The 20037-nt window shown below is 46.7% G+C and overlaps 2 protein-coding genes, 1 long non-coding RNA gene and 1 pseudogene across 4 annotated transcripts; 3 read left to right on the top strand and 1 right to left on the bottom strand.

Moving 5' to 3' along the window:
- The first annotated feature begins 986 nt into the window (after nt 1-986).
- LOC100835496 (ubiquitin-fold modifier-conjugating enzyme 1) lies at nt 987-2916 on the top strand. The gene is made up of 3 exons (XM_003581073.4): nt 987-1145; nt 1959-2319; nt 2424-2916. The coding sequence occupies exons 2-3, from the start codon at nt 1987-1989 to the stop codon at nt 2640-2642; spliced, it is 552 nt and encodes a 183-aa protein (XP_003581121.1). The 5' UTR covers nt 987-1145; nt 1959-1986; the 3' UTR covers nt 2643-2916.
- A 1320-nt stretch (nt 2917-4236) lies between these two features.
- LOC100831101 (glycine-rich protein 5-like) lies at nt 4237-4956 on the top strand. Its single transcript, XM_003580987.1, has one exon. The coding sequence runs from the start codon at nt 4237-4239 to the stop codon at nt 4954-4956; it is 720 nt and encodes a 239-aa protein (XP_003581035.1).
- A 5966-nt stretch (nt 4957-10922) lies between these two features.
- On the top strand, nt 10923-15766 carry LOC100830795 (annotated as a pseudogene).
- Nucleotides 15682-19755, bottom strand: LOC104585282. 2 transcript variants are annotated; one of them, XR_002960952.1, is made up of 6 exons: nt 19272-19755; nt 19066-19135; nt 18542-18651; nt 17054-17131; nt 16573-16961; nt 15682-16239 (listed from the first exon to the last, which is right to left on the bottom strand). It is a non-coding gene; the product is annotated as an uncharacterized LOC104585282 (long non-coding RNA). The 2 variants fall into 2 exon arrangements; XR_001404855.2 differs by having other exon boundaries at nt 19066-19745.
- Between the last annotated feature and the right edge of the window lie 282 nt (nt 19756-20037).

Genomic DNA, 20037 nt, shown 5'->3' with positions numbered 1-20037 from the left:
AAATGAATGGTCAAAGCGAAAAGACCCATTGTTAGACTCATCGCTGCATCTTAAGTTTCAACTGAAATCTTAGAAGTCCTATAAAACCCTGCAGCGCAGAATGTGGTTGCCGGTGCCCAAATGCTAGACTCAACATGGTTGTAGAAAAGATACAAAACGATGCCCCTTCATGGCCACACACGCATTTCCCCTCGTCACGCCTGACCCTGATGGGTGGGTCACATTGTCAGCTTTGTCGTCAATCCAAGCACAACTACAATGCGAGTGTTCAAGCAACATCTCAGCCTAAAACCAATGAGTTTTAGAAAACCAACTCCATGAAGTTGGTGAAACGGGTCATTCATAGCTTCATTTTTTTGGGGGCTAGAGTTGCGATTAAATAAAAAATAAAGTAAGATAAGACTGCAAAACATCTCACAAGTATTCATAACTCTAGGTCGGCGAAATAGTGGACCTATGAATGTCCAGCTCCAGCAAATCTGTGAAGTTGGAGTTGTCCCAAACACACCCTTAGTGACTTGTTTAGACAGTTGACTCAAATATGATGTTTTTTTTTTAAATTTATGCCCTTAGTGACCTATGAAACTCATCTCATGAGTTTACTTGCCCAACAGGCTAGGCATTTTCGAGAATCCCGCGAGCCGTTTAGCATTCATCTTTTATTCCCTCTAATCCATATTACATTTTTTCTTTATTTTTTTAGAACAAAGATCTGATTTTATTTATTCAATGAACGTAGTACAACTGATAAAAAAACTAAAGCAACAATAAAGATTTCGGATAAACCGAAATTTACATCAAAAATCTTTGAAACCAATTTCTTTTAACTGCGTCGATCACATCTTGTCCAAATCTCTTGTGACTAATTTGAACTAACCGGATTATTCAGGTTTTACTGAGCGGCAGGCTAAACGGACCCGGCCGGGCCGGGCTACTGGGCCGTGCCTGGGATTCGCTAGAACGGTCTGTGCCGGGACTGGGCCGTTCTGCTGGGCACCTATGCTCACGACTCACGCCGTCTCTCTCGCTCTCCCTCCCTCTCTGTCTGTCCTCTCTCTCGCCGTCCCCAACCTCAGGCTCTCGCTCGCCTTCATCCTCTAGCTTTTTCCGCGTGGTTTTCCTTGCCCCGCTTCAGATCGGCGCGGGTAAGCTCCCGATTCGCATCGACGCTGTAACTTCTAAGGACCTTTTGTGCTGATTGATTTTTTCGTTCTGATTGGGTAAGACGCGGTTGCCTCCGGCAGATCTGCGGTTCGATCTGCCGCGCGCTGAGGCGGCGGCGCATGGTATGCTTGCGATTCAATGGGTTTTGTGCGCAGGGGGCTCGATTTGGTGCGCGGCCCGTCGGGTGACTTTGAATCGATGTGTTCGATCTCTCGCGAGCCGTGGTTGGGGTTGCTTGGTTCGTTGTTGCAAGGCCGTTAGGGTTCTTAACGTTCTCGGTTCTCGGTTCTCGGCGATGTGTATATAAAGTCATTTGGAAACACTCATAGATTTGAGTTATTCGCTTTTTCGTTGCATAGGGGTTTTATCTGAGAATTGTGGGGATCGCTCCTGCAGCCTGTCATGTATTCCGGTGATGAGTGAGATTTATATCAGCTCCGACATGCCTGAATTGATGCCGGGATTGACAATTGTGTAGTGGGATAGTGATTTTAAGCAGGGCTTTCGCTGTTACTGCTTTAACTGAAGCATGGATATGTTTGTGTGCTGAACTCTTCTTAATCTAGGTTAGAGTCATTCGCTTATTTGTCGCATAGGTGTTTGTATATGAGAATTCTGGGGATCGCTCCTGCAGCCCGCCATGTATTCCTGTGGAAATTGACGTCTGTTTCATCTCCGAGATACCTGAATTGATATGCCAGGATTCCGCACCAGCGACAATTGTGTAGTGGGATAGAACTGAATCGTGCTTTTGCTGTTACTGCTTTAACTGAAATGCTAGTTCTTCTATCTAGGCGCAGCGCCCGGAGCGGGAGCAGAGGGATGGAGGGATGGGACAAGGGGACGAAGAGCGTGGTGGGCGAGATCCCACTGCTGTCAACGCGGGCGGGGCCTCGTGACGGTGACGCATGGCGGCAGCGGCTCAAGGAGGAGTACCGCGCCCTCATCGCCTACACCTCCGTGAACAAGTCCAAGGATAACGACTGGTTCCGCATCTCCGCTGCCAACCCGGAAGGCACCCGCTGGGAGGGCACCTGCTGGTACGTCCACAACCTCCGCCGCTACGAGTTTCCCCTCCAGTTCGACATCCCCGTCGCCTATCCTCAGGTCGCCCCTGAGATTGAGCTCCCCACCCTCGACGGCAAGACCCACAAGGTGAGCACATTCCACAGTTGCATTCTTATTGTTTGTCCATTGCTACACTTTGAATTTGTTGCATGCAGAATCCTGATTGTTGTTAATGTTGGTGTGGTGTACAGATGTACAGGGGAGGGAAGATCTGCCTCACCGTGCACTTCAAGCCGCTGTGGGCGAAGAACTGCCCGAGGTTCGGGCTCGCCCATGCTCTGTGCCTTGGCCTGGCGCCATGGCTCGCGGCAGAGGTGCCGATTCTGGTTGATTCGGGTATGGTGAAGCACAAGGACGATGAGTCTGCCCCGGCAGACGTTGCATCTGGCTCTGCTGCTGTTGCTTCTTAGCTGTAATAGTTACTGTATGGTTGAGGGGATTGGAGAAGGAAATAGCAAATGAAAATCCACTTGGTTGTGGACTAATAAGAGCAATACTTAGCAGTAGGTACATCTGCAATTCAACTGTGCTCAGTCAGGTTTGGCTTCACAATTAAACCGTGCTCGGTCAGGTTTGGCTTCACCAGTTAATTTCTAGACTTTTTGCCTTTTTCGTATGTTCTTGCTTTGCTAATCTTCACATATTGTTTCGGTCATATATGTAGTAACCCTGTCCCTTGACACATCTGCAAGTGTACATGTTTAAGCATGTCGGTTTTGTGAAATGACCATAATTTTAATTAAGGTTAAGCATGCATTCATGATATCCGTTAGGCATTATGAGTATGGGTAGATTAAAACTTCTTAAGTAATAGCCAAGCCTCGGTTGAACCATCAAGCAATTCCCTGTTGTCAGCCCCCCAGATCTGGGTCAAATGGAAAATTAATTCTGGGGAGTACAATTGTCTGTAGTTCATTTTTGCCGGAGCAACCATTTTGCAGCACTAGTTGTTGCAATAATGGTGAAGGATCTGGTAATGGGCGAAGCCGCGAAGGGGGGGCCTTACCCGCAACTGAAGGGGAGAAACAACCAACTTTAGGCGGGTAAGATGAAGATCGTGCTGCAACATCCCGGCGTTTGGCCGGCGATCGATGACAGCAGCTTCGTGGACGAGGAGATGCACCAAGGTGCCGATTACCACTATCTCCCAGTCCGCGCCCGACGGGTGATGATGTCCATCATGGAATTCAACACCGCTCGCGAGGCGTGGGACTACATCCGCACGTCTCGGACCAGCAAAGATCTACTTGCCGACGCGGCGCGGATCCAGTCTACGATGAGGCGATTCGAGTGCCTTGTCATGCAAGCTGGGGCAACGGTCACTGGATTCTTGCACCGGCTGAACGCGCTGGTCAAGAAAATTCACACCCTCGCCGGAAAGTAAAGGTGGCCAAATAGACTAGGACAACAGCGGGACATTCACAACCACCATGACGATGGGCCGATAATGACCATGGCACAAGCTAGGGGACCCTGGGCATTTGGTCAATGGTGGGCCATCGTTCATGGGCTCAGCCCAGCTCACTGCAAGAAAACAGAGGGAGGCAACGAGCAGAGTGTCAAAGAGATTCAGAACAAAACGGTGGCGGACCTTGAGCACTCTCCACAGCTCCCTTGCTTGCTTCTTCTATCTAGCCACTATAATCATGCGACCAGTACTGCTACTTGCATCCTTTGAGTGATGAGTGATTAATGGACGGCGTTGCTAAGAAAATTTGATCTCGGCCGCGCTTACGCGTGAGCATTTGCCGTGATCATATCGTATAAACTAAACCACAAATAATATTGCACCGCTTGACATTTAGAAATGCACACTACATTCCACCGGTAATTCCAAACGAATGGTCAACGGCTCAACGTACGCTAGCTGCACATGCAAGATGCAACCTGTACCATCCTGATTTCACGCACCGCACGCAAGCTGGTCCAACTCCAAGCCTACTACAGCTGTTATATAAACCCCATCAGCGAGACCTCTTCACGACGACAAACGCATTCACGCAAATGGCTGTCTCTACTACAAGAAGCAGTGCCAGTGCCAGTGCATTCTTCTTCTTCCTCGCATGTTTCGCCACGATGTTCTCATCATCTGTCGTCGACGCACGGCATTTCCCTTTCCCTCGTGAGGAACATGCCACCACCAGCCGCGGCACCATTAAATTCTCCTGGCCGTTTTTCTCAAGGAACACCGGCAGCGGCGGCGGCCATGGCTCCGGCAGCGGCCACGGGTTCGGCTGGGCCGTGTCGCACAATGACACGACCACGACCGTCGGGCTCGGCGGCGGTATCGGCGGCGGCGCAGGAAGAACTATTACTACTGGTGCTGCTTCTTCTGCTGGCGGTGGACTCGGCCTCGGTGTCGGCATCGTGTTCAGCAAGAAGGGAGGGCTCGACGTGGCCATCGGCGTCGGCGGTGGCGCCTCCGCCGCCGAGGCTGCCGCGTGTGCACCCGATGGCGGCGGCGGCAGCGTGAGTGTTGGTGGTGGAGAAGGCGTAGGCATCCATGTGAGCCCACGGGGTGGTGTCACGTTCTCGCACAGCGGAGGAAGTGCTGGAGGAGGTAGCGGGGTTGGCGTTGGACATGCAGGCGACGCTGTGGGGAGCGGCCAAGGTTCTGGGACGGCCGGCGGTGGCGTGGGGACTGGCGGTGGGGGTGGATCCGGCTCCGGACCAGGAGCTTCTGGTGGCGGTGGCGGCGGCGGCGGTGGCGGCGGCCACCCCTGAGGATTATGTGTTTAATTAGTTGTCCATTTGTCATGCTGCATGCATGTTAATTAGATTTACGCGCGCGGGGACTTAGTTCGATCATCATGGGATCTCTACTCTGTTGTGTGTAAGCCTGTATCGGCCGTGTGTAACGTGTTAACGTGTGGATCAGCAATTGCAGTAAGGCCTGTATTGTTTCCTTTGACAAAGCATTTGACAAGAATTAGTCTATTAATATATATTTTTCGTGAAATAAAATTGATATCATTGTATTCGTATTCAAAAATACTTGTTTATAGTTATGATTTGTATCAAATAAGTCACGTGTCGATGAAATAATTTTTGGTCAAATGCTCGATAAAAACCTAATTTAAGGAACGGAGGGAACAGTGGGTAGAGCCGCAGGAGAGTTATCTAGCTATCAAAGCTGAGTACGTAGCTATGTGTGTTTAAGCGTTGATGAATAAAAACATTAGTTAATGTACTTGCTACATGTACATGCATGGATGCAGATTCCTCTCCAAGTTAGCATACTATGTTAAGTTGCTCTGGAGATCGCCAACGCTATACTAGTTATGTTGACTCTTTAATTAACCTCAGAACCGATCCCCAGGACATCCGGGAAGCGAGAAGTGCACGCGAAGGGATCGATGCCTTGGATCTACCGCTTTTCATTTGCCCAACACGCGTCCAATTTTACAATTTCTGTGTTCAAGCTAGAAGAAAAAAACTCTTCTCACGGCAGGCCTAGTATTAACAACCTCATTTGACATGGGAAACATTCTCCTATTATCCAAATAATCACAGTGACTTAGTATGAGACTATGTTGTTGGATATAAAACCATCAAAATAAACTATTCAAGCTCGAAGCAGGGACTGAGCCAGAAATTAGAAATCTAAACTATTAAGTAAAAAAAAAGAATTTTTTTTGACTTAAACTGTAAGAGCTGTGCGATTGCAATCTGACAGTATATAGATATATATAATTTTTACAAAGTGAGACACCGCATTGCGACCTTCGAGGATCGAACTCTGGTGGGCTGCCAGCACACATGGCTGGCTGACCACCCAAGTTATGCTTGGTTCTAAAAAAAAAGGAATTAATACACATGCCCACATAAACAAAAATTGATTAGTCAAAATCAATTATGTTATGCTAACTCTTTTACCCAAGGGCTAGGACAGATAAGCTTCAGATGTTTAGACCCATTGTTTGTCCTTTAATGCTAACCATTAGACCCAAATAAATGGATGAGATGAAAAGTGGAACTTCTACTCAATTAAACATATTTTATGGAAAAACCTCGATGTGAAAACGTCTAAGTGGGGTTAACATAAAATACATGGGGCTTTCATCCCATCTGTTTATTTGCGATCTAATGGATAGGATTGAAAGTTTTCACATTTTCACCTGATATCCGCCTAATTATGGATTTAAAATTTTGAATTTTATCCGCACTACTACTTTTTGGTCACACGGCGATCACGCGATGGTTTATTCGTCTGATATCCACTTTACAAAATGCATGTTTTAAACTCATGATGCATGTTTTGATGATTTCGCAACTTCATTGATAAAATTCTACAAGAACATTACTGAGTACTCTCTCCTTCCCAGTTTATTCGTCGTCTTAGCTTTTTTACCGTTTCCCAGATTAAGTGTCGCCTTAGGTAATCGATGGAAAAAAACGCTTCGGTTCCGCAACGCATTAAACAAGCCCTGTAACTGCTCCACGCCTCTTCCTCTCTTCCTTGACTTTGCATGCAGCGCTAGTTGGTTGGTTCCTGCATGCAGCGGGCTGGGCTGGCTTTGCATGCATGTAGGGAAGCGCGCACGGAGAAAGCAGAGATTGTGCGCGAGGACGGACGCTGACGGTTACAGGGGGGAGGCTGATTTATCGGACCGAGGCGTTGCTAGCGATGGAATTAAGTGCGACTTAGTTAATCGTGGAGCTGATGTTTGTTTTTGGAAGACACGTGGATTGGTGACTCTCCTCTTAGACGGTAGTTCCCATCTCTTTATAGGATTGTTCTTAACCATAAGGTTTCGGTTGCTGATGTGTTGGGACGGACGGATCCTCCTAATAATGTGTTTCGTAGAGCAATGTTGGGGATCGTCTGGTGATTTGGTTGGAGTTGTGTCATAAACTTGAGTCAGTAAATCTTGTGGATCAAGAGGATTTCTTTACCTGGAAACTGAATTCTTATGGGTCATATTCGGTGAAGTCGTTGTATAACACGCTTATTGATAATGATTGTCAATTTCGACACAAAGTTATTTGGAAACTTAAAGTTCCTCTTAAAATAATTTTTTTTGCTTGGTACTTATGTCGTGGGGTGGTGTTTACTAAGGATAATTTGGTGAAAAGAAATTGGGGTGGTAGCAAGAAGTGTGTTTTCTGTGATCAAAATGAGACCATTCAACATCTTTTTTTTCTGTGTCCGATGGCGTGTTTGGTGTGGCGAACCATCTTTGTGACATTTAATTTACCACCGCCATCTTGTGTTTCTAATATGTTTGAGCGGTGGCTTAGAGGTGTTGAGAAAAATTTGCCTCGCTCATCCTTGTAGGGATTTGTGCGATATGTTGGTCTATATGGAATTGCAGAAATGATTTGATTTTTCATAACAAGAGAGTGGCTAACTTCTTGCAGGTCGTTCTTTGGGCGTCCCATTGGCTCCGTACATGGTCCCTACTTCTTCGGATGGAGGCTCAGGAATGTATGGAATCTGGGTGCAACCGTTTGGAGACTGTAGCACGGGAGTTATTCGGCCGGTTTGGATGGCGTGCAGGTCTTAGGCTGGAAGGATTTTAATATTTTCCTTTCACTCTATGTAATATTCCTTTTGTACCCGGCAACTTGTACTTTGAATGATTTTAATAATCTATTGCTGTGTGCATCGATCGATGCAGAGGCCGGAGGTTTTCCTCCTTTTCGAAAAAAAATGCGCCTTGATACTCCCGTTTTTTCTAAGACGACAAATAAACTGGGAAGGAGAGAGTACCAAAAGTCTGCTTTGAGAGAAGTCACCCAAGGACTAGTGGTGGACTAGCTCTATCTTGGGTTTGAACCTCGCTCTACTTAATTAAAACCGATGTCGACTCCTGCTAGCCCCCGCGCTTATTTTTGTTTTGTTTTGTGCACCAGCTGCTTTGTTGTTTCTCCATTTGATAACACTCAGGTTCATCTAAAATAAAAACTCAGGCGAGCTCGCTAAATTAAAGGAGCGAGCGTCAGCATTCGTTCGGAGCCCAGGCTTAGCGAGCCCAAAACTCGCACTCTGCCCATCTCCTTCTCTGATCAGTTCGCAAGTCGCAGCCCATTACAATTTTAATTTGTGTAAATTTAACGGAACCACAAGTTTCGGTGCTAAGTTTTCAAAAATATACAAGTGGATGGGTTCGCATCAGTTTATCACAACTCCTGGATAATTCATTTCACTTGACCCAAACTAACCAGATTAGAGCATTTAACAGCGAATATATCCGACAAGACCGGCCCACATGTAAGGTGCAATTTTTTATCAGCCTATTTATCCATTTAGCCCCTTGGGCTTCCCTATATTCACAAACCACTCCCCATCTCCTTCGACCTTTGTCCGCTGCCCCTTCTTCCCCAAGTGTCAATGGTCGCGCCGCCCATCGCGGAGCTGTTTGCGCCGCGCGCCGCCCGCCGCCCGCCGCCCCGAGCTGGCGCTGGTCACACCGCCCGCCACCGCCGCCTCCCAGGGATGGGTCCGGTCGCGACGCTCGATGCCGCCGCCATGGGCGGAAGCCATGGCCGACGGGGATGGCTGGCGGCGGCTATGGGCGTTCAGGGCAGGGGAGTTGAACTCCGACGAGCCGCAGCGCTGGGCACTGGGCTACCGGGTCCTTTCGTGGGGACAACAGCAGAGGGGTCGGCTTGTCGCCGGTGAGGAGGTCGCCGGGGTTGGAGGTCGCCCAGGCGCGGTCGTACGGGGTGGAGGTCGCCAGGGTTGGGGAAGAAAACGACCACGGGTCGTATTGTGTGTGCGAATACAGAGGAAGTTAGGGGGCTGGATAGAAAAATGGATTCGCAAATAAAACAAAAGGTGCGACGACATCACACATTACATGTTGGCTCAGCCTATCGGTTTCGTTGTCAAACTCGCTAAGCCGGGTGTTTTTTGTTTTTTGAAAATAATTATTTCAGAACTTGTGGCAAAGTGTTGCAAACTCCTACACCCGTGTAAATCTAACCTCAAAACTTGTGGTTATGTGAAATTTATTTATTTTTTAATTAATGCCACTTCTCCTCCCTTCTTTCTTCCCCGATCCCCCCCTTTACTACCGCCGCCGTCCCCCGCGCTCACCAGTCACCACCGCGCCCGCCGCTTGCCCCACACAGATCCATTGAACCTCTCGCGTCGCCTTCCCACAGAGCATCTTCTCCAACTCGCGCCGCGCGTCGTCTTCTCCCACCAAAGCATGCAACGAGTGTCTTCTCCAACTCTCCTGCGCCTCTGACTCTGAGCCGCACGAAGAAATGGACGCTAGGCCTCCAGGCAGCCAACCAAGTCTTTGTTTTCGTTTCTCTCAACTAAGAACATCTTCAGCTGGCACCATAAACAGGTTCTCTATCTCGTTTTAAAGGCAGGAGGCAAAAAAAAAAACGTTTTCAACAGGTTCCGTGTTCTTGTTCTAGGGAGGCCCTCAGATTACCCCTCGAGCCCCCATTCCTAAGGACCCCAAGGGAGCCCCTCTTCCTCTTTTTCCTCTGTCCACGTCACCTTCTCCCCTCTCTGGCCGCACGCGACCCTCGGCCCGAGTCGCCGCCGACGTGCCTCGCCGACAGTCCGCCGCACCCTCTGCCTCCGCCTCCCTCGGCGCCGCCCCGCCCCACCCCTGCCTCCGCCCCCGCCACAGTCGCCACCCTCGACGACGTCGTGCCCCTCCCCTGCCTCCACCCCGACCACCGCCGCGCCCCTCGACGACGCTGCCCCTCCCCCTCCTGTGCCCCGATCCACCCCCGTCTCGCAACCACGGCCGCCTCGTTGCTCTCCGCCCTGATTCCGCTCTGTGCACGCCGCCCTCCTCTCCTCTCGTCGGCCTACGTCGATGCCCTCGCCCGCCACTGTGACTTCCCCGGCGAGGCGGCCAAGCAACTGGACGAGGCTGCGGAGGGGGCGGCCATGGCCTCGCCGCTTTCTTCTCACCTGCCATTGTTGGCGATGGGGGAGAACCGGTCGATTCTCAGGTGCTGCCTCCGTCGGGAAGAAGATGAATTTAGAGGAAAAAAATAAAAGGAAAAAACATGAATCACTGACAAGTGGGTCTTATCTGACAGTGTAACAGCAAACTAAAATATGGGCTGAGATATAGGGGTTACTGTTGAAACTCGAGATAAAGTAGGGGCTGAAAAATTTAGAGAGGAATCCCTAAACAACATATAGGGAGCCTGATTTAGGAGCTACTGAAGATGCTCTGAAGGCCGAAATTTCCAAACGTGTGTTGTTGGAACTCTTGAATCCTCGTCAGACGCCGGCGGTCTGTTCAGCGATTCTTTATCTTTCCGTTCAACTTATGCAATTTCTTTCCTGTTGCTGTGTTCATGTTCCTCCTGCTTCTGTTGTGTTCATAGGTTGATAGAAAATCAAGTGTCTCTACCCGATGAATTCATGTTCTGATGTTCCGGATCAAAGCAAACAATGGACATGAATTCATGCTCTGATGTTCCCATCCCCCCTCATGTTTGGGCCCATTGTAATGTGAGAAGAAAGCAAACAAAGGTTGATAGGAAATCCTGTCAGGAGAAGAAAGCTGTAATGTGAGAAGAAAGATTTCCCGATATGATCACCGTGATGGGCCCAAACATGAGGGGGGATGGGCCATGTTTTCCGTTTGGTGAGGAAAGTATACGCAGGGAATACTATATGGGCCGGCAGAATACAAGCGTGTGTGGCCTGAATATTCCCCATCTCGACGAGACTCCCGCGTCCAGGATAAGGAGAGGTGAGTAGCTCGGCACCTCAAAAACCATTTCCGTAGTATCCCTCCCGATAGAAAGAATTAGGCAGGCCTTGACGCTGAGCTAAGGTCCGTCGCCTCCCTAAGATCTGAAAACTGTTTTGGCGATCCGTCAACCGATCCAGCATCTTGCCGGCCGGTGGGGGTATGTAAGTATTTGTAGCTTTAGTGAATTAACCACGCCATATTATTAGCACTATCATGTTTTTACTTGTTTTTAAGGGAATCGGTTCTCCCTTGGCATGCATGATTAGATAGTTAATTTCCTTGGTCTCATCACCAAATATTCATCTCGATGTGTCAGTATAGACCTATCAGTATCAGAGAACTGAGAACCCAACAAGCATGCACCTGCTTAATTCATTACATATTTATTTTGAAACGCACACGTATACTGCCTGCAGCGAACCTGATTCCATGCCGCTGTTAATTTGGTGTTGGATCTTCATCCGGCCTGTAGTTGATTACTTTTGAAATTGGGTACATTAGCTAGCTAGTTACGGTAATTGTATTGTTTGATGTGCCGCCGAGGCCAATAAAGCTTCTAATTATAGAGGGGAAATAGCTGCTCTTGTTCAGCATATACCACCGGCTGTACTTTCTTTTTTCCGATAAACTGGCTGTACTCATTGCGATGCATATGCTGCATGTGTCCACTGATTGCAAATGGATGGCGAAGACAACAGTAGACTGGACCAACCAGGGGGTGTACACGGCGAAGTCGGCCTACTCCAACCTTTTTGTGGGCAGATTGATCAAACCCCTGGCCGGGACGGTGTGGAGCTCAAGGGCGCCGATGCGGTGCCGATTCTTCGCTTGGTTGGCGGTTCGGAACCGGTGCTGGACCGGTGACCGGTTGCAACAGCGTGGATTGCCACACCCGGCAAGGTGTCCCCTTTGTGATCAGGAGTCGGAAACGGTCTCTCACCTGTTGCTAGGATGCGTCATCGCACGGCAGGTGTGGGAGCCCATTCTTGCGCTTTGGGGCCACCTTGATTGGCGGCCGGAGGGTGATTCCGACATCCGGAAGTGGTGGACCACAGCTGCTGTTCCGCAGGGCGCTAGACGGGACTTTCGGACTGCGACGGCACTGGTGTTTTGGTCCATCTCAAAGCATCGGAATGACGTGGTCTTCAATGGAGCCTCGCCTTCTCACATCCACATTCTACGCTTTATCGTTGAGGAGGCGGTCTGCTGGGAACGTGCTCGACTGATTAGGGATAGCTTTTTTCGACCCTTAGGGTGAGTGGGTTGCTTGTTGGGAGGTAGTGAGCCCCTTTGTAATCTAGCCAGTTGGCGTTGCTACCGTTAGATGGTGTTGTATCGGCTTCTTGGCCGCCCCTTTTTTAAACGATGATGTAACCGCTTGGTTGCATTCTAGAAAAAAAAATTGCAAATGGATGGCGAAGACAACAGTAGACATGGCGGCGCCCTGGAGCTGCTAGAGCATGTGCTGGGCGATGAAAGCGCGGAGCCCATGCACCTGCCGTTGTCACTCTTGGAAAACATCACCAAGGGTTTCTCCATTGATCACAAAATTGGTACCGGTGGCTTTGCGGTGGTCTATAAGGTACGTACTAGTACACCATATGCTGATATGCAGCAATAGCAAATAGCTCTAATACGCTAAACAACATATCAAAAGTTTGATGCTCCTTTTTAAAATAAAAAAAGGGTTTGATGCTGCCAAAATTGTAATGTCGTGATCGCAGGGAATTGTCGGAAAAGGGTTGGTAGCTGTCAAGAAACTTACCAAAACGTATGATATGCCTGAGAGTGAATTCCACAAAGAGATTGAGTGCCTGATGAAGGCTAAGCATAAGAATGTAGTGCGTATTCTAAGTTATTGTGATGACACACAAGGAATAATGGAAAACTACCAGGGAAAGCCAGTCATGGCAGGTCGACGGAATTGGTTGCTCTGTCTTGAGTACGTACCCAACGGGAGTCTTGAAAACTATATTATCGGTAAGCTCAAAATGTTGCATTTGTATGTTTACATTTGGACTGTGTCTATCTGATTATGTAATCATCCCTTTGATAAAGGTGCCTCCAGTGGACTTGATTGGAAAAGGCGCTATCGAATAATCAAAGGAATTTGCAAGGGTTTGCATTATCTTCACGAGAACTACATTCTTCACTTAGATCTTAAGCCTGCTAATATATTGCTAGATCGTCACTTGGTTCCAAAAATTTCTGATTTTGGTCTCTCGAGGTGTCTCGATGAAGGACAAACCCCGGCTACCACTAAACACATTCGTGGAACACCGTAAGCCACTCTTAAAAGCTCTGCTTTCGCTTTGTTAGGGATGGCTTACTTTACATTTTAATTTGCATATAAATATTTTGACAGGGGATATTTGGCTCCAGAACTCTATACTGGAAAAATCACATTTGCATCCGATATATATAGTCTTGGCGTTATAATCATGGAGGTACTGGCAGGAGTGAAGCGGTATCCGGAATATGAGAATGTATGAACAACTTAATCTTTTGCTCCAAGTTGAAGTATAGAATTTGAACAAATTAGATAAATACTACACTCTCCGATCCAAAATAAAATAAGTGTCCTAGTTTTGAACTAAGCCTAGTTAGTTCAAAACTGTGACACTTATTTTGGATTGGAGGTAGTAATTAACTCATGATTGCAACTCTGTATAGGTAGTTCAAAGTTGGATGAATCGATTGGAGGCGTCAGAGGGAGACACGCAGTTGGAACAAGTAAAAGTATGCATTGAGTTAGTGATACAGTGTTTGGAGGCTGACCCAAAGAAGAGACCGACGGCACGGAGCATTATCGATAGGCTTGAACAAATGGCAAGTACTCACGGTTCAGATGACGACATCGCCCACGCCAGCAGCAGCACTATTTCATCAGTTGAACTGGAGGTAAGTTCATCACTAGTAGTTGAACAACAGTCTGAAGAAACAATTGGAAAAGCCACAGCTGAGAGCGTCGCGATTGACCATATCATGGAAGAAAACACAGAGCAAATGGCCAACCGCACTAGTTCATCAGTTGAACAACAGTCGGGAGAAACAAGTGGAAAGCAAGATATGTCAGAAAGTCTGGAAAGAGATGTTTATTGGCAAGAAAACACAGAGCAAAAGGTCAACCGTGGTGGCGCAAGCATTTCTAGCTCCATCTCTACTATGTTGCACAAGCTGAACAATTGGGCAATTTTCAACAGGAATTTCCATATGAATGCCATGCGCGCATTGCTGAAGTCACATGCTATAAAGACCTTCAAGAAGGCAGAGCTCAGGCCAATACTACAGAGCAGAAATCTTATTGGCAAAGGTGCTTTCAATGAAGTTTACAAGGGTATTCTTGATTAAAAAACCAGTTGTCGTTAAGAAGCCAATTATTGGCAGTTGGATGGAGCATCGACAATCAGAAGATGAAGTCGTCATCCAATCCGAAATCATCCACAAGAACATCGTTAGGCTCACAGGTCGCTGCGTAGAAATGGATACCCCCATGATAGTTTATGAGTACCTCTCCAACGGAAGCCTCGACGACATTCTTCACAAAGACAACAAGGTGCCTCTCAACTTGGATGTGCGCCTGAGAACTGCTGTAGAATCAGCACTGGGTCTAGCTTATATGCATTCACAAACCCATACCAAAATCTTGCATGGTGATGTTAAACCGGCAAATATACTCTTGGATGGTAACTTCGTGCCAAAGATCTCAGACTTTGGCTTATCGAGGTTGATCACGAGTGAAGAGCAATACACCCTTAGAATTAGTGGAGATATTACATTTATAGATCCAGTATACCTCGAAACAGGCTTAGTGACTGAAAAGAGTGATGTCTACAGTTTTGAAATTGTGATCTTAGAACTCATTAGCAGGAAGAGGGCCTCTCATTCTGACGATAACAGCTTAGTGAAGAGATTTCTTCGCGTGCACAACAAAGGGGAGAAAGCAACTGAGTTGTTTGACAAAGAAATTTCTGTAACAGATGATCTGGAGGTTCTTCACAATTTGGCAGGGATTGCTGTGGAATGTCTTAAACTTGATGTTGATCAAAGACCGTCGATGACTGATGTTGCAGAGCGCATTCTGATACTGAAACGATCTCGTCGGCTGCAAGTTGACAGGATCGTTTGAGTGTGCAAGAGCACAACAATCGTCTGCAAGCACAATCCATTGGCACCAGGTTTGAGTCACGCCCTCTGCTAATTGAACCGTCGTCCTGTTGATCTCTTCCTTTGATCTGGCTATATCAATTGTCTTTCTGTTAATTTCGCCTTGCAGTTCCCTAATTGTCGCTTCTTGCCGCACAACGGCGTGATTAACTTGAAGAAGCCCTTTTTGGTTTTACTGTCACAGAGCTGCCCGACGCCCTCGAGGAGCTCCATCGTGACAAAACGGATGGTCTTCGTATCTTCAACACCAGCATGCTCTAATGCCGATGGACGTTGCTCCTGCCACAGCTGGTGCTGCGGTTGCTATGTAGTCGCTTCAATGCTGCACACAGCCTCTGCACCGCCGGTCTTCCGGCTCCGGCTCCGGCCGATCGACGCTGCATCCCCCTATGGCTGAAATTGTGGTGCCGGATGGATCTGAGAGCAAGATGTCAATACGGAAGCCGGCGGCGGCGACCACGGCCTCTCACCCCGTGGCTGCGCCCTGATCCATTCGGCTGCCCCATCCTCGCTACGCTAGGCATGACTAGTGGCTTTTATTTTATTTTTCAGAGTCCTCAGCTCCCCACTAACCATGCGTGGGATTTGTACCTTCCGATTTTGACCCAGGGACTTTTACCATAAACAGTTCCTGAATTTGTATCCGTTAAGACTTTTCAATGGTATAATAGTTTTATAATGAACTAGCATGGTGGCCCTCGCAAATGTGAGGGCATGTACTATGAGTGCTTGAGAAATACATTGATTGTTTCAAATATATTTTTATTGTCAAGTTATAAACAACTAGCCACATGGTCCGCACACTTGTGTGGGCAAGATATTAGTTGTCTCGTGTATTTCAGATTAATTGATTATGAACAAAACAAATGTTCTAAAGCCCAAATGCGACTAAAAATTTTTTAAGCCTAACTCATTTGGTTGGGAGAGTGGATATATAGTCCTGCCACCTATATGGCTATATTTGAGTACTCATGGGCACAAATTTGGATTCTTGTTGATACTGTCGAGGCTTCTCTTATAGTTTTCCTTAAGAATCTAGCCAAATAGATATGTTTCAATTATTTTGAATGATTAAAAATGAGCTGACTGGGTAGAGAGGCATGTATGTTACCTGAGCTATAGTTCTATGGTCAAAATATATGTCGATGTGTAAGATCTGGCATATAAAGTTAATTTTCATATCTCAGTTTTGGAAGGAAAAAAAAATAGGCAAGTGTTGGTCAAATTAAGTTACTAAAATGTGATCAATGTATATGGATCAGATGACGATGGGAATCCTCAATGATCTTAACAACATAAAATTTCTTATGCTAAATTGCTAATAATGATTTTCCATAGCTAACATGCATGAAGGTAACACATCGTAACATATGTATATAGTAATAGTTGCAACAATTAGCATGGTGTACTTCTACCAACTAATGGACTGCATATGTGTAAACCCAACCACCCAACCAAGAACATAACTCACGTAGTCATGTATCGGTACCTGTATACCACCATGTTCAACAGAGCAAGCCACATGCATCTGTGCAGTGATGGACCTAACCAAGAAAGAGCCATGGAGAAGGAGGGATCATGGCAATGGCAGGAGCTTCGTGATGGAGAGAGAGCGTTTGGCATGGAATCTATACCCAGAACGGCAGTGGCTGGGAAGGAGGCGACGATAGGGCCTAGGCCTGCAAGCTTTGATGTGCGTTGCTGGAAAAAGCAGGAATAACTCAGGCGCATGCAAGGGTGGCGACGAAAATCCTTGTGGCGCCAGCGGCCGGCTGCTACGACGGCGCTTAGGAGGAAACGAGGGAACATCATGCGGCTAGCTTGGTGATTAGACGTGGTCGGACGTGGTCCTTCTCCGCTTAGCTATATATACATCACCTGGTTGAGAAATAGGTAAAATTGTAACAATAAAGTCTTGCTTGTGCCGATCATGCAGTGCATGGGACAAAAGGTCCGGTTCTGTTATTTACCTATTTCTCAACCAGGTGATGCTGCAGAATTGCTGGGAGCTGATGGTGGTGGTGCAGCATCGCCCCATCCATGATGCTCTGCATTATTGTTACAATTTTATCAATCGCTCACTCAGTCAGTCATACTAATTCATGCATTAGTAATACAGAAATATTATCAATAGCTATTTGTGAGAGCCAAGAAACTAAATAAGAACAATAACTGAACAAACCCATGCTCAGATGCCAGTGCTACATCTGAAATGTACAGCTGCATTGCGTTTTCAGGATTCTAGATGAGATGATTATGATCAATCTTACAGTGTAACTAGTAAGCAAAATAATCATCAGAAGTACCGGATTCATATGATCCTACAGTTAAATCAAAAGTATACCGAGTGTGAGAATAATTCAGGACAGATTTATGGATCCATCCTATCCTACGAAAATCAAATGCTTAGAACCTAGCTTGTGCAGGTTAAGACCAAAAATGAAGACTCCTATAAGACATTGCTTATTAGACGTAGGAAGAAACTAGCTTGTACTTGAATTTCAATCAAAATTTGCAAACAGTGTATGTTTTTGTCCTATGAATAAACAAATCATAACAGTCAAAAGTGAACTATCATGAAATGTACCCAATTTACACATGAGACCTCACCACCGAAAGGTTATGTTGGCTATAAATAAGCACTTTCAATGCAATTTAACAAATAACAATTTTTAAATACACGTTCCGCCATGCTATATGTATAAGGAATACGATATCCCTTTATGAAAAGCCTGAGCAGAGTACAATGCCAAGCAGAAGTTCTAGAGCCCCAAATCATCTCTACAATACCAAAACTACAATATATAAAAGTCTGAACAGGTGCCAAATCAGAGTTTGTGGTATAAAAGAACTTTGTGTATAGTATGCTACATTCACCAGTATTGCCCAAAAAGCCATTGAAGTTGTTGTGTAGAGTTCAAACAAATTATTAGCTATACCAGCATCAAGATTTATCTCGTATTTAAAGATGTATGCGTCCTTGCTTCCTTGGGTCAGAAACATTAGCTTATTCCCAAATTTACCATCTTGCAGAAATATGGAGGAAACGGAAAAAAAGAAGATAACAAGAACAACAAGTTGTCCTTAACAATGCTTCCATGGCATAGAATTCTGATTCACAATGTAACAAAGTAAGCAAGAAAACTAAAATGCTTGCTGATGGCTCAAAAAGGAAATGTCAACTACAGCATCTCAAATTTATGTTTGAGATAACAAAACCCAGTCCTCTTTAACCACACAACCAAAAGTTCCAAGATTTAGTGATAGTTCAAAGGTTAGATACTTAGATGGTTCTTTCCAAAAGATAGAATCAAGCATCTTAATCATTTCAGCAGTGTGAAAAACATTATCTTGCTTTCCAGACTGAAATTTGAACCATCTAACTTGCAATCTCTCACAAGATCAGTAAATCAGTTAAAACACTACTGGATGCCATCTATCTTCAGAACAGAATGTACCAGAAAATTGATTCAGCGGAAGTTTCCTTGTGGCTTCCTCTGCACTAGGAGTTGGCTCGTAGTAGCAGCAGGAAGCGACTTTCCTCTGCGTCCAGTCAACGCCCTCAGGTCTGCGAGTGTGTAAAATTGCAGAAGATAAATAACTGAAAATTGATTCAGCAGAAGATAAAACTACCTCGGCTGGGTTAAACATCAATTGGAGGCTCTCCTGCTGATATGCCAGGTTTACAGTGCCATGTCTATGTTGCTTTGGCGTCTCGTCAAACACAGGATCAGGTAGAGAGGGGAGCAGCAAATTATCGAAGCAAATGGCTGAATGTTCACAATATGTGCAATTGCTAAAGATACAGACTCGATTGATTCATTAGTAAGCAATTATATTCACGCCTCCAACCTTACCCATATGTAAGCAACTCTTAGTTTTAATCCTAGCAACATCAAGGACAGCATAACTGCATATTCTCCAGGGCATTAACACAAACACATGGCAAGCGAAGAGTAAGGTCTGAGAGCAAGGAATTTACCTCGCAGGATTACCAGCCTCGGATCAAGCAAGACAAGAAACACATGAGGAAGAATATCCGTCACCACCACCTTGCAGGTTACAAGGTACAAAACCGCCGGCCAGCAACAAGTCCAATGGCCGCCACCATCAACCACAGAGGTGAGTAGAGAACACACTGCACGAGTATTGAAATAGACCAAGGAGAAGAAGAATTATGCAAGGCACCATTGTCGGGCTGCTCCTTGCTCAGGCCTCGGTCGTCGTCCTCAAAGCAGTCGCTGCCGCCGCTCAGACCCTGGTCTTGCCGTATAGAAGGTGGGATTGCGCAGCGGCGAGGTCGCGGGAGAGGTGGAGGCGGTGGAGGAGGGAGCCTGGCGCTCGACGAGCTCGCGGTAGGCGTCCCACTCGAGCTTGTCGAGCTACTCCTCCTCAGGCCCAAGTCGTCGTCGTCGCGGCAGCCGCCCTAGCCGCCGGTGCCGCCTAGTCTCGAGCCGGCCCGCCGCGCAGCCCGCCGCTGACGACTGTTCCTCAAGACGCCGGCGACGGCGCCGCGCGCCGCAGTTTGACAGCAGCAGCTCGCCGCCGGCCGCAATGCCACCCGAACCGCACGCACGCGCTATTGCGGGGTTCGATTTTTGGGTGTCTGGGTGGGAAGAGTGGGGCAGTGGCTTTATGCGCTGGGTTGGTAGGAGAGGCTGCAAGTTCGGATTCCACAGCCATGTTTTAGTTTTTTCTTTCTTTGGTTTGCTTCTTCTTTATTATTTCCGTTTTCTTATTTGTAATTTGTTTTTTTTATCTCTTGATTTTCTTGTTTTCATTATCCCTTGTTTTTATATACAACTCTACATTTAAAAATATTTTTTTTTCCTTTTTTTCCTTTGCTTTTTTTTTGTTTCCCTTTGAGGTTCCTTTGTTTTCATTGTGCCTTCGGTTTTGTATTCCGAAGACTAATTGCATCCGGCTTGCAACTGTAATTTTTCGAGTGGGGTGG

Source organism: Brachypodium distachyon, chromosome 5, assembly GCF_000005505.3.
Source record: "Brachypodium distachyon strain Bd21 chromosome 5, Brachypodium_distachyon_v3.0, whole genome shotgun sequence".
Taxonomy (NCBI): domain Eukaryota; kingdom Viridiplantae; phylum Streptophyta; class Magnoliopsida; order Poales; family Poaceae; genus Brachypodium; species Brachypodium distachyon.
Note: the sequence above shows the minus strand (reverse complement) of the source record. Positions and strands in the feature narration are given on the sequence as shown.

Bases quoted from the DNA above. Each gene is read 5' to 3' on its own strand.
- LOC100831101 (XM_003580987.1), top strand. From the start codon at position 4,237: ATGGCTGTCTCTACTACAAGAAGCAGTGCCAGTGCCAGTGCATTCTTC.
- LOC100835496 (XM_003581073.4), top strand. From the start codon at position 1,987: ATGGAGGGATGGGACAAGGGGACGAAGAGCGTGGTGGGCGAGATCCCA. The intron at 2,320-2,423 runs GTGAGCACATTC...TGTGGTGTACAG, and splicing joins TCGACGGCAAGACCCACAAG to ATGTACAGGGGAGGGAAGAT.